Below are 15561 nucleotides of genomic sequence, written 5' to 3'. Positions count from 1 at the left end.
GGAGAAGAAGAAAAGCAAAAGCCAAAAGCAAACCTTGATAACGGATCTGTGATCTGGCGGGTTTAGAAGATACATAATCATTTAATTACCTTGAAGGAGGGTTTTGTCTCCCCGCACTCAGCCAGTTCATGCGTTTGGGCCTTTTTCCTTCCTCCCCCAAACCAGCTTTGTATGAAAAGGGTTTTTATCTGCCACCTGAAAGGGAAAAGAACTAAAAACCCTGACACCAAAGCACGTTCGGTGGGGTTGGTCGGGCTAATGACAGCCGAGGCCACATAAAAGAAACAGCGGCTTCAAATATTAATTTGTCACCAGCCACAGGAAGTCCTGGGAGACATGCAGTGGCAGACGGCTGCGGAGCAGCGGCGCCCTCGTTCCCAAGCGCCTCGCGCTGAATGGGGAGCTGCACCACGGGCCTTGGGCATTGGAGCACACTGATTTCTCCTTGTTCCCCTGCTTGCTCTTTGCAAACAGATATGGCAGGCGGGTTTGTGCAGTGGTGATAGAGAAGGGCAGGGAGGGATGGTGGGAGCCAGGCTGAGGAAATGCCCTCTCCGTTTTTCCATCCCCAACATCCAGTTTACTGCAGACTGGACTCATAGCACGCCCAGCTGCTCCTTCCCAACACCCCCGGCTTTGCGGGGGAGCAGTGTCCTGCACGGTGTCTTGTGCCATCATTGTCCCCTTGTCAGCCCAGGTGTAAGCATCAGGAGTGGGCAAGTCTTTGATTTGCTCTTTTGGACCTTCTAGCTTTGCCTGTGCACCTCGGTCCTGCCCTAAGGGCACATGTGGCTGACCTCCTGCGGCTCACGGAGTTGCTCTGTGTGGGAGCTGGAGATTTTGACCCAGGTTCGTGGCACTGTAGCGCACCACACCTCCTTCCTACAGCTGATTCGTGTAGGACACCTGAGCTGACTTTCCGAGAGCGCGTCGGTACAGACGGGGATCCCCCCCTGCACCCGCCGCTGTGCTGCGCCGAAAGGCGGCTGCGGAGACACAGCTCCCCCGTGTCCGTCTGTTGTCTGGCGAGTGTCACGAACCAGTTGCGTGTGCATTGCGGATGGGGCCTGGAAGTGATGCATCATCCGTCGTTACTGTGGCAACAACTCAGCCTCCAGCCCAGGCCTGGGTTACCCAGATCCTGGCCCCGGCCGGAGACGCAGCTGCGAATGGTGTCGTTGCCGAAAAATCCCATCTCTGCTCATTAATGGATCCATCATTCTGCAGGGATCGCGGTGACAGCAATAGAGATGCCAATATCAGAGCCTCTAATTCTTCCCCTCTTGTTGATTATCCGCTCGTTTATCCTGGCACCTGTCTATCATTAAGAGAAAAAGAGCAAGGTGTTACTATGGCAACCTGCCGGCAACCTGCTGCATTCACAGTCTGCGAGCATCCAGGGGGGATTGGCAGCGGAGAGGAGAGGAGGTGAAGGGATGAGAGCGGAGCTGGAGAGACAGCTGCCAAGCAGAGCAGCTGTGGCACGAGGAAGAGGCAGGTAACGTTGAGCTTCCCCAGCACCCTCAGCTGTTCCCTGCATCAGGAGCAGGGGGAAGCTCTGATTTTGCGATGACTGGAGGTAGCCTGGAGTGTGGGATGGACCTCGGTCCATCTGCTCCAAGCATTGACAAGGTGGCACCTGGGGGGAGTCTGGAGAGGCGGGTTGCATGGGCATCTGGACTCCCATCAGTGTGAGGGTGTCGCTGCCACCTCCTCTCTAGTGCAGCGGCAGAGAAAGAAGAGGAATCCTTGTCATATAGCGCTGAAAGATGGGGCCAGATAAGGAAGGTATAGATTGAGTGTCAGAAAACATTTAACTTTCCAGGAATAGGCAAAGGAGCTGGCGAGCACTACTGAGAAGCAGCCTGGACCAGTGTAGGGGCGGAGGTTGTAGCCGTGTTGGTCTAAGGACATAGGCAGACGAGGTTCTTTGGGTGCATCCAATATCTTTTAATACAAAGGCTGGTCTAATAAAAGATATTGGATTTAAGAACCTGGCCAGTGGAGGGCAACACGTTGGATTTCAGCAGGGTGGCATCTTGTTCTTGGAGATTGGCCGGGTGCATTTGGCTGAGCTGGGTCACATCTCTGTGCCACTCTTTCCCTTCCTGCCCATGTCCATTGGGAGCAGGTGGCCTTTGAGGCAGGCTCCGTTTCTCGTTTGGAGTTTGTATTATGTCCAGTGCAGTGGACCAATGGATTTGGTCACCCAGTGCCCACTCCGCACCCTTCTCTCTCAGTCCACTTCCCTTCACTGGCACCGAATGTGACTTGGTGACCTGCACCGGGGAATTTGCTGATGCCTGTGTCTTCTGGCTAATGAGGAGCCTGCTGTTGGGAGCTGTTGGAGCAAAACTGTGATGTGGGTAATGTGGAGATAAAGAAAGCCTCTGCGATCCTGCTACACATTGCTCATAAGAGCTGGGCTAGCTTCGGTGGCCATCTGAGCTTACCTGTCATGGGGGGCCAAACATAACATTGTGGATTTACCCCCAGGGCATGGCAGGGGGTGGGAGAATGATGCTTGCCATCATGGCATCATTACCATCAAGACACATTGTGGTGTTCAGCACAGCTGGAGGACAGTTGGACTATCCACCCTGATGTCTACAGCATGGGGCAACAGGACTATCCAGTTTTGGGGGCCAAGAAGTTCTCAAAAAGGAAAGGAAAGAGCCCCCTCAATTTCCCAGTTTGCTTTGGGCATTGCCTGGCTTTGAAGCCCAAGGCTTTGTCCTTTCTTTGTTTTAGCCTCAGCTGCCTTCTTTGTTAGGAGCTTGGCCCTGAGCTAAGGGGAAGGGGAGATGTTGAATCCCCCCATTGGGAGGCATCTCTTACTTGACCATGGATTCATTCCCCATCTCCCTGGAGTCTGTACCCATACCTTCTCCTGGCCTGTTTTCTGAGCACATGTCCATTGGCCTTGGCTTGGGCCTTATTGCCCAGTCTCAGGGCAGAGAGAGGTGGGAAGAGTCCCACTGTCCTGTTTCCTGTGAAGTCCAGTAGATATTTATCACCGGCAACATTGGGGTAGCTGTGCTGATGGGAAGGGGGCTGCAGTTATTGCTCCCTGGGTGGAAAAGGGAAATGTCACCTAAGGAGACTTCCACTTCCCGTAGTTTATGTGCATTTGTTTATGTGCCTGGCTGGGCTGATCTTGTGGGGTTTGACTTCAAAGGGGACCTTCTCTGGAGAGCTGCCATCTCCTTTCACCCAGGGTTGTCATGCTGGATGGGCAATAAATGCTAGGCAAGGATGTTCACGGCGCTGCTCTCTGCTAGGCAAGGATGCTAGGCAAGGCTGTACACAGGTGCTGCTGGTTGACTTGCCAGCTCTAACCAGATATTCCCCGTTGTGACAGCCTCTCTTTAAAGAATGATCATTCTTTAGTGTGGACTTGGAGATCAAAAGGCCCATCAGCCCCCCGCCCCCCACTAGTAGCGGATGGCTTTTGGTGCTTCAGCTGTACAACAGGGTCAAGGATTGTGGACTGTTTGCAAGCTTAGTGCTTAAGAGGACACAAAAAGAGTCCTCTAGTAAAAGTCCTAAAAAGGCAGGCACTCAGGACCTCTGTTCATGGAGGAGAGGGCATCTGAGACAAAGGGACACTGAGCCAAAGAAACCCAGGGAAGGACAGAGGGACTGGTTAGCTTCCCCAGCTCCTCGCCTTGCTCGGACACCGTGTTTTCTATGGTGTTGTCCAACCCAGTTTTAAAAATCCTAAACACTGAGGCTCTCACCACCTCCCTGGAGAGTCTAGTATGCAGTTTAATCCCCGCCAGCCTATTTTCTTATTATTGCTCCCAGCTTTACCTGCTCCATCCCTCTGCATAATCATTCTCCAGCTTCGGGGCTCCTGCCCTCCACAGGCTTGTACAGGCTTGTTGGTGCTATTGTTTCACACTTCTCCTAGAGGATCTGTCACACGAGGTGTGCTGTACAGGCATATAGTAAATGACAGGCCTTGCCCCGGAGAACACATACTTATCATGTCACACACACGCCTACATGCCACCAGAAACCCTACATTAAAAGAATGTTATTAAGTTTGCAAAGCCAATCACTCAGAAGTCAGGATATACTAGAATTAATGCATAGGTTTTATGCCTTCACATTATGGGAGATAATTACATGATCACAGGCTGTATTTTTACCCCGAGACCCCTGCCTCAGTCACTGTCCAGAAATGAGCTGCCCCTCCAGGTTGTTAAATGCTGATTTTTAAGAAGCCTTGGTATGCTGGGGAAGTTCCTGAGGACGGGAAGAAAGCTGATGTTGTGCCAGCATTTAAAAAGGGTGAATGTAATAACTCAAGTTATTATAAGCCTGTCTCCTTGACATTGATCACAGGGAAAATAATGGAACGGCTGATAGAAGATGTGGATAAAAAAAAAAAAAAAAGGAAGTAATATAATTAATGCCAGTCAACTTGGGTTTATGGAAAACAGATCTTGTCATGCTGTCTTCTGAGGAAGGATAAGCTGAGGTTAGTGTGACTGCAACTCGGTTCCCTGCTTTGCTCCTGGCTTTCTCTGTTACCTTGAGCAAGTCATTTGAGTCCATATCCACAAAGGACCAGGCTGGGGCTTGGGGCCATACGTCCAGTAGCGTGTGCCTCCAAACCCCTGTTTTTATCAGTGCAGTTTACTTCTGCCCACGTCCAGAAGTGCGTCTGGCTTATCTGGACCGAATGGCGCAGGCCTTATCTCAGGCATTGAAACTAGGTCTTCTTCTTCTGTCCACTGACCTCGTCAGTATATAGACATGTGTTGAGCTTGCCTAGTGCCGGCCCACAGAATCAGGCTCACTGCAGACAGTGGGCATGTCTACACGAGACACTTTACTGTGCAGCAGGCTAGTTTGCTGCGCAATAAAGTGTCACCATCTACATGTGTGCAGCGATTAGGGAGCAGCGAACTAATTTACCGTGCTGATGGATAGTCCCATCAGACACAAGTGGTATCCACCAGCACAATAAATGATTGCCCTTAAACGCATGTGTAGATGGTGGTGTCTGGATTAGTTTACTCCAGCTCATATTGAACTGGAGTATAGTCAGTCACATTAATTGCACATGTAAACGTGCACAGTGACAGCTATTGCTTTCATTCAGAATGGGAGGCAAAGGCGAATGGTCCTATTTTACACAGTGACCTGGTGGTCAGAGTATGTACAGGATGGGAGGACCTGGGTTCCCCAAAGACATTTTGTGTATTTTATTCTGTGTCTGTCAAGGTAGTCAGAAAGGGAGTTTGGTACCACCACGGTGAGAGAGAGTTGCCCCTTCCCATCCACTGGTGTGCCAAGGACTCATTTCAGTGTAAAGATGCATTGAGTTTGCTTCCATTTCCCAGAGAAATGCTCTGCTCCCTGCTTTGCTCATTGGCTTCTGCAGCGCAGAACGCAGGTACTGCTAAATTGTCAGGAAGCCCCATCGAGTCAGAGGCTAAATCAAGTGCTGCTTTGCCAATTCAGTCCTATGGATCCCTTCAGGGTTGCATCAGGGACAGAAATAACTGGGTTGTCCTTTTACACTTGCTAACACTGCTGTGCGCATCAGCAAGACAGTTGTCCTCTCCGTTCCACCCATAGGACTTACTGATGGACAGGGAGCTGTGAATCTTCATGATACTCAATTCGTCATGCATTTCGACTGGCGTGATGTTCGCGCCTGGGGGGGCGGTTTGCTGCACTGGGTGACCATAGATGGGATGCATCTGTGAGAGCATTGTTTCAAGATAGTCAACACGTAGCTCCATTGGCCAGGTTCAGTACAGCCAGCCCCAGAAGTCAGCCCCCCGGATGAGACCGAAAGATGCAGGTGGGCTTCTTTTTCTGCCCCTTCCCAGATTTGAACCTTCAGGGGTCACATTTTCCAGCTTTTCTTGTAACACATAGAATCACAGAAGCAGAAAATGAGAGTTGGAAGGTAACTCAGGAAGTCCTATCCCCTGCTCAGAGCAGGACCATCCCCAGCTATTTCATCCTGGCCAAGGCTTTGTCTAGCCGAGTCTTAAAAACCTCCAAGGATGGAGATTTTTATTACTAGTTTCACACTGAATTGTGAGACCTGGCATCCGTACAACCTTACAGATACTGTGCTGAGCAGAAACAGAGGTTGAGGCCACGGAATTTCTCCCAGTGGTGAGGCGCATCCTCTGCTCTTGTTAATGGACCAAAGCATGACATGCAATGTATTCAATGGACCAGAAGCTCATAGATGGGAAGGCACAGATGGCAGGATAGAAGCAGAGACTAAGCTCCTTTTGAAGGCCCAAAATCTCTGTGCTTTTCTCCTGGTCTCCTGCCCATCAAGTCATTTTCTGGAGCCAGAATGACATGAAATCTGCCTTTGTGTCTAGCCCACAGCTGCCTTCAGTGGGTGAGACAGTGCAGAGCAAGAGCCTGCATAAGCTGGTGTGAATAACTTCAGCAGGATCTGAGTGGGGGGAGCTGCCATGGTACTGAATTAAGCCCTGGAGAGTAGTTTCTCTCTTTTCCCCCTGCAGTCACTGCGCTTCAGGAGGCTGGAGCTTGCATTGGTTCATCTGTGAAAGGGATGCTCTTAGATTTGACAGTGTTTGAGCCTCCGAAGATCATTACTCACTTCCTTTGTCCTCTTCTCTTCCTTGGTTCTTCTTAAAACTCAGCCTGCTGGTGGTTTATTGAAGCACGGTATATGGCAGGGCTGTGGAGAGTCCCCGCTTCCATCCCAGCCGCTCCTCAGGAAGGCCTCACGTTATAGCAATCTCCTGGTCCTCCTCTTTGAATCAGTCTTCTTCTAAGGGTTGGGCTGCTAGGGTTCATCTTCCCTCACCCTGGCCCTGGTTCATGGGCCATGCAGACCTGTCCACTCCCTTGAGCATACCACCATGATCTCAGAGCCTGGCTGCACAGGCTGCTGCTTCTGCTCCTTGACCACGCTGTAGGTTAGCACTACTGCTGCCAGACGGATCAAACACTCTGTCAACTTGTGAGGACCCCATTTCAGGTCAGTAGCAAACTAAAGTGACCAGCCAGAGTCACAAATCATCCGCCCATAGCAATCGTGGCACAGAGGCCAAAGACCAAATGGGCTATGAAGATCCATCCATCCATCCATCTTCCTGTCTCCCCCCTTTTATCTTCCTGCACTGGGATCCAGGCGTCAGAAGGCAATCCCTCGAGCTCCTAGCTGAAATCAGAATAGCCACTCTGTTATGCCTCTTGTCTAGATAGAGACCCAGTCTCCAGAGCTATCAATAAAGCACCTTCTCCAGCGCTGCATTCACCTGCAGTCCATAAGGAGACCATTAACGAGGAAGGGGATGGGAGAACTCAATTATTCTTTTGTTATCTCTGCTGATGCTTACTTTTTCCATAAATCCCACTGCCACCTCGTCATCAGCTGCCTTTAAGGTTATGGGCATTTTCTTTATATATTATTACTTTTGCTGTGCTGATAAATATGTACCCCATCAATCAAACTAATGGCACTGTAAACTTTGGAAACACAGATAAAATATATGGGGCATTAAAAAATTCTTTGACCGCTTGAGCTTTTTGTAGCCGGTTTGATTGCTGCCAGCGCCGATGTAAATTTGGGGGAAGTATATCCAGGAATTTATGGAGCTTGGAATTCTGCCTGCAAAGCCTTGACCTGATTCCGCTTTATAACCTAATAACAGTCCCTGATACTATTCGTGTAAATTTTAAATATAATTTTTATGACCAGGAGAATTAGTAGCGTAATAATGTAAACACCGTGTGGACCGTAACTCACTAGTCCCAGACTTCCCCTGCACCGGCAATGGCTCACTTCTTCCTGTTCTGCCCAGTTTCTTCCACTGGGATTTCTTTCAGGGGGTACTTTATAAATTTTAGGTGGATTTTAGGAAGAAGCAAGGCAAATTGCCAGCCCAATAGGTGGAAGCCCTTCATTTCCTTGTGCTTTACCCATGTCACAAGACCATGTATCACATCCCAGTTCAGAGGGACCCCATCTAGGCTCGAGGGAGAAATTCAATCAAACTAGCCTGTCCAGTCCGTGGTATCTTTTGCTCTCAGGCAGTGTTTACAGGGTAAAGGTACTGTACTCATAGTAGGGTCCGGGATTATTGCCACGCGACTGCATCTGTGCTGCTGCTTGGCATGGGAACAGTGTGTAGCCATATGGGCCAGTTAGCACAGGACAGGCTAATTGGTCCTGTCACACTGCAGCATTACTGGAGCACCATGTATACTACTTCCAGTTTAAGAGGCTGCCTGTCCAAACCACACAATGGGCTGGAGGGTCTCATGGCCAGGTATGGCCCCTCTGTCCTTTCAGCTCTTTGCCTTGCTGCCTCTGGGTGAAGCCTTGCTGCCATTGAAGTCAGTGGCAAGATTCCCTATGGTGGTGCACCAAGGTAGCTTGCTAGCTACCACCTTCCCTCCCCTCCTCTCTCAATGGATTTTTTAAATTTTATATAATATAGTATTTTTTTAAATGTTACCTTATATAATATAATATAAAATAATATAATATAATATAATATAATATAATATATCCGAACATACATCAGTGGTGTTCTAAAAAGTATTCTCTGTGTATACATGGTCCCTGCTCCACAGATCTCAGCACCTTGTTTTGGCCATGTAGGAGAGTAACAAAGCTGGAAGGACGGTGGGGAGATTAGATGGAAGCAAATCTATGCGCATGGAGAGTCATCAAGCAAAGGCCCAGTGCATTGCAGGTTGGGGAAAGGAGCTTTCTTCCTCAAAATGTATTCATTAAATAAGTCTTTGCTTGGTGTCTTGTGGTAGAGATGGGTCCCTGTGAGATTGCAGTGTGGTGGCTGGGGGTGTTAGCTCAGCAAGGGTGTTCCCACAGCAGGGGATGGAGTCGATAAAGCATACAGATGGTTGTGGGAGTGTGTTGACAAACCAGGCATTCAGGATGACAGCCCTAACAGGGCAAGGGCATGAGGCTGCAATGAGGGATAGGCTTATTCAAACCTTGACAGGAGGACAAGACCGTGAACTTGAAGTGACAGAAGAGCCAACAGAGGGCATCCAAGAGGGGTGCAGTGGACAGATGGGTAGGACATGACCTAAAGCAGGGGTGGGCAAAACACGGCCTGTGGACTGGATCCAGCCCACCAGGCACTTTCATCTGGCTCGTAGTGCCCACCAAGAATTGTACCCTGCCCAGCCCTTCCGCCCACAAGGGTGGGAGCAAGGTGCCTACGTATACACCCTCCCCACCATCATACCCTGTTGCACCTTGCTTCCACCTTTGTGGGTAGAAGGGCCTGTCCTGGTCAACACACAACCACTGCCGCAGCTGCCGGGGGACCTGCTCGGCTTCCCTGGTGTCCCACTCACTTCAGGCTGCAGATAGGGAGGCAGGGGAGCTGCAGCTGGGCAGGAGCATGGGATCCACAGGTAGGGAAGTGGGGGAGCATAGCTGGGCAGGAGCATGGGATCTGCACTGGCAGCAGCGTGGATCCCATGCCCAGGGTGGTGGATGTAGTGTAGAGCTCGGGTGGGCAGGGTGTGAAGCAGAGGTGAGAACCCCACCTCCCACTCATCCCATGGCATGGAGGCTTCACCAGTGGCAACAAGAGCACCAGCAGGGGTGCTCAGGGTGCTGGTGCCTGGTGCAGGTGCTGGTGCCCGGCAGCGCGCAGCTGTGGCCAGCGTTGCACATTGCGGCAAGGAGCGCAGCCTGGCCAGGCCGCCTTTATTGCACAGCACTCCCCACGCGCACGTGCAGGTTCTGCACTTGCATACCACCAGAGGGAAGCTCCATGTGCTGGAGCAGGCTGCCTTCATTGCTCCCTTCCGTGCAGGTCCAGGATTCTGCGGGGAAGCAGGGGCCAGGGCTCCCCTTCTCTTCCAAAGGATCCCAGGACCTGGGGACCAGCGCCTGCACCAGTCATGAGCACCCCAAGCGCCCCTGCCTGCTGCTGCCACTGCCACCAGTGGGGCTGTACGCCAAGGGGAAAGTGTGAGGGGAGTCCTCACACCCCCCCCACACCCCACAAACACCGCATACCCACACCCTGCCCTCACATCCCCCCACATATACACCTCCAACATACTCTATTCCCTCCACACACACAGCCACACCCCTTCATAAACTTCCCCCACACCCCCCCACAGCCCACCATACACAAACACACACCCCTACACCCCACCATCCACAAACACTACCCCCACATCCCCCCCATGCACACACCCCACACCCCACCATATACCCGCCCCACAATATACAAGACTAAGACTTTGTTTTTGAATTATTGTGTATAAACACAAATCATGCCAAAAATATTTTTTGTAATAAAATTGAAATATGTTACAGTTGGTGTTTCACTTTTAGGGTATGATTTAGTTTTTGCTAGTTCTAACATGACACTCTACCCTCCCAAAAGGAGTATTTTGGAAGTGGGGGGTAAAGGGAGGGACTTCTGTTGGCAAAGGTCAGGGCCTAGGGGGTGGGACTTCCAGTCCCAAGATGGGAACTGGGGGGGTGGGACAACTGTTAAGGGGCGGAGCTACCCATGTGGCCCTCAATAGCACGCCAAACCTTGTTAAGTGGCCCTCTGGCTGAAATAATTGCCTGCCTCTGACCTAAGGTGTCAGTGCCCTGCTTGAGAAGAGACCAGGAAGGAGGGGATTGCAGTGCTCAGATTTCTCCATGTGTCTGTCTTGCCAACTGTGTGTTTCTCTATTGCACAAGTGCGTCCCCGCCAGGGTGTCAAGCCAATTAGTGCCAGCTGCAGCACTGATCCCTGTGCACACCTTGTGTGCATCTGCCTCTGCATTTCTTCTCCTCCCCGTCCTTCGATGTGGACAGAAAGTTCGAAGCTCACTGCAGCGTGCAGGTGCCCGAGCAGCTGCGTTTTGGAGGGAGTGGGGGGTTGTAACCACACCAGCGCGCACCAGGGCAACTGCCAGGGGTGAACATAAATGGTTTTGTCTCTCCCAGACTGGGAGCCTAGAGGCAGGCAGAGGATGTTGGCAGATGTATGTATTGATACACCAGACACTTGGGAACCTGGACCTACTTCCATGTGAAATACTGAAAATTTAAAATAAACATGCTTCCATATGGAGCGACTGGAAATGGGACTCAAGCCAAGGTCCTGACCATTGGCAGCCATCGAAGAGCCCAGATGGTTTTCATAAGAAGAAGGTTGTCAACTCTGAGTTCCTGGCCAGATCCTACCTCTGGTGGGACAGCACCGTGGGTGAGGCCTTAAAACTTCGTGATGTTCTGTGCAACCCCACAAAAGGCCCAGGCTGGCTGGGTCATTGTCTTCCCAAAACTGGAGGCCCCTCCACACCTGTCAATGATCTTAATAGGAGCTCGGGTGGAACGGGCATTCAGACACGATCAGGCAGGGAGCTAAAAGCCTCTTGTTACCAAGACTTCAATATTTCTGCAAGCCGCAGCAAAGCACATCCACTAAAATACTGCGCAGGGTTATAAATAATGAAAATTAAAGTGCCATTGACAAAACGAGCAGGGCCCTTTGCAGGCCGCTTCCCCTTTGCTTGTTCCCATTGTGTCTGCTCACTGACTTGAAAACTGGCAAAATGCAGCCATTTGCAGGGAGCGTCTCTTGCCAACCATGGGAATTAGCTGTATGGTGACTTTATGTTCATTAGCTCTCTGTACAATGTTGCACTAACTGATAGGATTAAACGACGCAGGTGAAATGAATTAATAAGCGCCCATTTTGTAATGCATTGTCCTTGCATGAGTCAGACGCGGTTTTTCAGCTGTCTGGGAATCTGATCCAACTAGGAGTGAATCGCTGATTAATTAAGGAAGTCAGTACGGGTGGGATTACTCATTCTTGGTGGGTCTTCTGTATGTCTGGTTTACAAAGGGTAGGATATACCTTCCCACTGATTTCAGATTAAGGCCAGCCACAAAGAAAAAGCCAATGTAGAGTCCCCATGATAGAAAGCCATGTATTTCACTCTTCATATTTCTTCCTCTTGAATCTCCAACAGGCCTATTTCCTTGCAGCGAGACCTCCTACCTTTCATAGGACAGTCCTGAGCAAGGCACCACAGCCAACCACGTCACCATTTCCTCCTGGGGCAGAGTTAGTTAGCTACATCCTGACCCATATTAGGAAGCGGGTGTCAAACACGGTTTCAAACCCAGGGCCCAGGCTGAGCACCACGGCTTTCCTTGGTACATCATCCAAAGAAATTGCCTTTTAAAAATTTCAATTAGAAAGAACATTAGGTCAATCAGATAAAGCCACATTGTGAGGATTTCCTCTTTATGGTGCTCGCCTCTTCAATTATCTATAATGAACTTCCTAACAGAGCCGCAAAGCTTTTTATATGCAAACGAGGCCTTTATTGGGGCCGCTGCAATCCCCGCTTGTTAATGAACTCGAAACAAGTGTTATCAGAAAGGTTACAGCACTGGTGGGGGGAGACAGGAATAAAGGGAGACTAGGAAAACTAGCTTTCTGGGTTTGGATTGCCCCTCAGGTAGCAGAGTTTCATATCTTCTTCTTTCATCCTCTGGCTCGGTTCTTCGGCTTTTATAGCTGCTATATATCAAGAGAAGCCCTCGCTCCCGGGAAATGGCTGCTCAAAGGCAGATAGGGATATCCCACCCCTCTGGCTGGAGGGAGATGATGTTGCTGGGTGGGTTTCTCTGCTGGAAGAGAGAGGAGATGCCTCTGAGGAACGTGCATCAGGATGGGGTCTACTAGAAGCTCAGGAAGTGTCTGACCCTGGCTGATGTTCCTAATACCAGTGGGGCAGGGAGACGTCTTGCTTTTCAGCAGTCACTAGCCATGGGGAGGGATGAGCAGCAAGGGTTGCACCCAAGTCAGAACCGACCTGGCGAGGACTCGCTGGACATCTGGTCCCCATAAAGACATTAAGCTCTGACATCGTAATCACCAAAAACCTGCTCCTTGAACTGAAAATGCCATCCTCCCTCCTTGGCAGTTCACCCCTTGAAGTACTTCAGGCAGTGATCAGATCTGCTCTCGCATCCTTTGCTTTGCAAAGCCAAGCTCTTTTAGTCTGTCTTTGTAAGACAGGTTCTCCTCTGCCCCCACCTCTGCCCCTCCTAGGAGGCTTTTTCTGTTCCTTCTCAAGTTTGAATGCATGCTTCCTAAACAGGCATGGTCAGGATGCAGACTCCTCACCTGGGACAACCCAGGGTCACTTTTCCTTTCTATGCAGCACCCACATCCAAGCGACTCAAAGTCCTCCGGTGTGTGACTAGTGTACTCAGGTCTTTCTCCTCCTCTGTTGCAGATTAGCTCCCAGGCATTCCTTAAGTGTGCAGTTTTGTTCGTGCTGCTCTTACACATCATCGCATTTCTACTACTCTCTGTCACCAAATCCTTAACGGGAATAAGAGTGTTACATCCAGCCAAGTGGGTGCAAACTTAGTGAGGGCAAGTATCTAGCAATAATCAGAGCAGTTGGCTCTTCTGTGTCCCCGTTAATATACAGGCCTCCCAAATTGCTCTGTAGATATGGGCTTAGCTTCATGTACCAAAGCAGCGAGATGTCAGCTAGGCAGTGCTCCAGGGGAAGTTTACATTGTCTGTGCTCCTTTCCCCATCTGGCCACATCTGCTTTGGCAGCTGCAAGGACGGTGGTGTAGGGCTACACTAACTGGGCCAAGGCAGCATTGCCATCCTTTAGTGCCACCAGAGTGGGATAAAGGTGTTCCCCCCGGTAAATGGGCAGCCGCACTCAGTTGTGATGGTGCTTCCTAAGGGGAAGGAGGGCTCGTGCTGCTGGAGGGCCGGTTCTTGCCACCTCTTGGCTATGGTTCAGCAGGTGCCCGCTGAAGCAGGCTGCTCTCCTGGGCTGTGCTGGCATCTCAGTGACTGGGGCATCAGTGTTACTTCATCTGTTGGTCGCAGCTACTCCAGGGCTCCCATCCCACCCTTTCCATGCTAGCTCACATGAGCACCCAAGGCAGGACATTGCAGTAGGCCGTCTCATCCCGGCTCCGCACTTCAGCAATGACCAGCTCCGGCAGCTTCAGGGAAGAAGGGAGGGGACCCACTGTGCTATCCTGCCCTGTGTGGTGGAGGAGGGGGCTGGCATTTCTCCCTGACCAGCCCAATGATCGATGGCCTTTGTAATTCCATTCCTGTCTGGTGTAAGTGCAGATGTTACACATCTAATCCGCTGTTTTATTTAACTAAGCTATTTGCTTCTGTAAGATGCTTCCGCCATCTGCTGTAACCAGCCCCTGGACTCTCTCCGGCTGTGAATTTTACCCTCAAACCTTGCATTCCTCCTCTTGCTCCCCTGCCTGCCATCAGTCTTTCTCCTCATCCTTGCCTTCCTGCACTGACACATGCCTCCTGTGCAGTGTCCTGCAGACACCCACGGCTCACCTGCCTCCACCCCCATGTACCACACCCAGATAGGAAATGCAGTCAGTCGCCAGCTGGAGAAACAAGCCGAGCAGAAGGAAATGGCAATGGGCTGCCTGCTCCGCAGGGTGTAATGGAGAGAGGGCAGTGCAGAAGAAAATGGACACCTCTGCTATCAATCACCCTGGCTTGGTCTCCATACAGAAACTGCACTGGCTGAGCTGGGAAGTGATGTTACACTGATGTAGCTGTGTGTAGATGCTCCTCCAGCTTGTGGATCAGCTTCTTTGGGAGTAGCTAAGGTTAGGCCCAGGCTGAGTGTCCTTCCACACTCCCACGGTTGCAGTGCTTGAGTGAGATTGATTCAACATCACACCTGTAATCTGCTGCCCCAGGTTCTTCTTTGGAGCAGGTCTCACACTCACATTGCTCCTTTGATCCCAGACCATCTTTGTTGAGGATCTGCCAGCATTATACAAGGGGTTTTCCTTCCCCACTTAAACACAAGGACCCTCCAGGCATGAGGAGCTGTTCAGTGCCTGGCAGAGTGGTTGTGCTCTGTGTTTGGCCTTAGCGAGTGCCTCAGGGGTGAGCCATCCACAGTTTCTCAGCTCTCCACAGACACCTGATGCCAACTGCTGTAAGGACTGGGCACCAAGGAGCGCCCCAGGGAGCTTCTTCCACTCCTTGCAGACCGAGGCTGCAGTGGAGGGGGGGGGAGTTGGATGGGATGCTTGCTCCAGGGCAGAGGGTGCTGAGATCCTACTAACTGCCTGGACATGTTTTCTCTTCTCCCCCAGGACTGTCCCCAGTTGCTCAAGGCAGACAAGATCCTGGTACCTGTGGAAGTGATCAAGCCCATCACACTGAAAGCCAAGAACCTGCCGCAACCTCAGTCTGGACAGCGGGGCTACGAGTGCATCCTGAATATCCAGGGCCTTGAGCAGCGGGTGCCCGCCTTGAGGTTCAACAGCTCCAGCGTGCAGTGCCAGAACACCTCGGTGAGTGGGGCGGTTGGGGGAAGAGAGGGGGCAGGTCCTGGCAGAGCGGGCTGGGTGCAACGGCGCCACTCCCCTCCCTTGCTCCTTAGAGTAATTATGGTAATAAGCTGCCCTGTGTCAGCTGGGCACAGAGCACTACAGATGTGTCCTCACCGGTCCCCCTGCATCGCAGACACCTGCCCCTCTCTCATACACAGGGACAAAAAGCTCCCTTT

General features: G+C 51.1%; 1 protein-coding gene across 1 annotated transcript in view; it reads left to right on the top strand.

The window, feature by feature from the left end:
- PLXNA4 (plexin A4) overlaps positions 1-15561 on the top strand; it is a 506929-nt gene that overhangs the window by 366983 nt on the left and 124385 nt on the right. The window contains exon 9 of the mRNA XM_019543765.1: positions 15146-15346. Coding sequence (XP_019399310.1) covers positions 15146-15346 — 201 coding nt within the window. The remainder of the gene's footprint in view (positions 1-15145; positions 15347-15561) is intronic.

Source organism: Crocodylus porosus, unplaced genomic scaffold (assembly GCF_001723895.1).
Source record: "Crocodylus porosus isolate Cpor-Errol unplaced genomic scaffold, CroPor_comp1, whole genome shotgun sequence".
Taxonomy (NCBI): Eukaryota; Metazoa; Chordata; order Crocodylia; family Crocodylidae; genus Crocodylus; species Crocodylus porosus.
The sequence above is the reverse complement of the archived record's forward strand: the minus strand, read 5'-3'. Positions and strand labels throughout refer to the sequence as shown.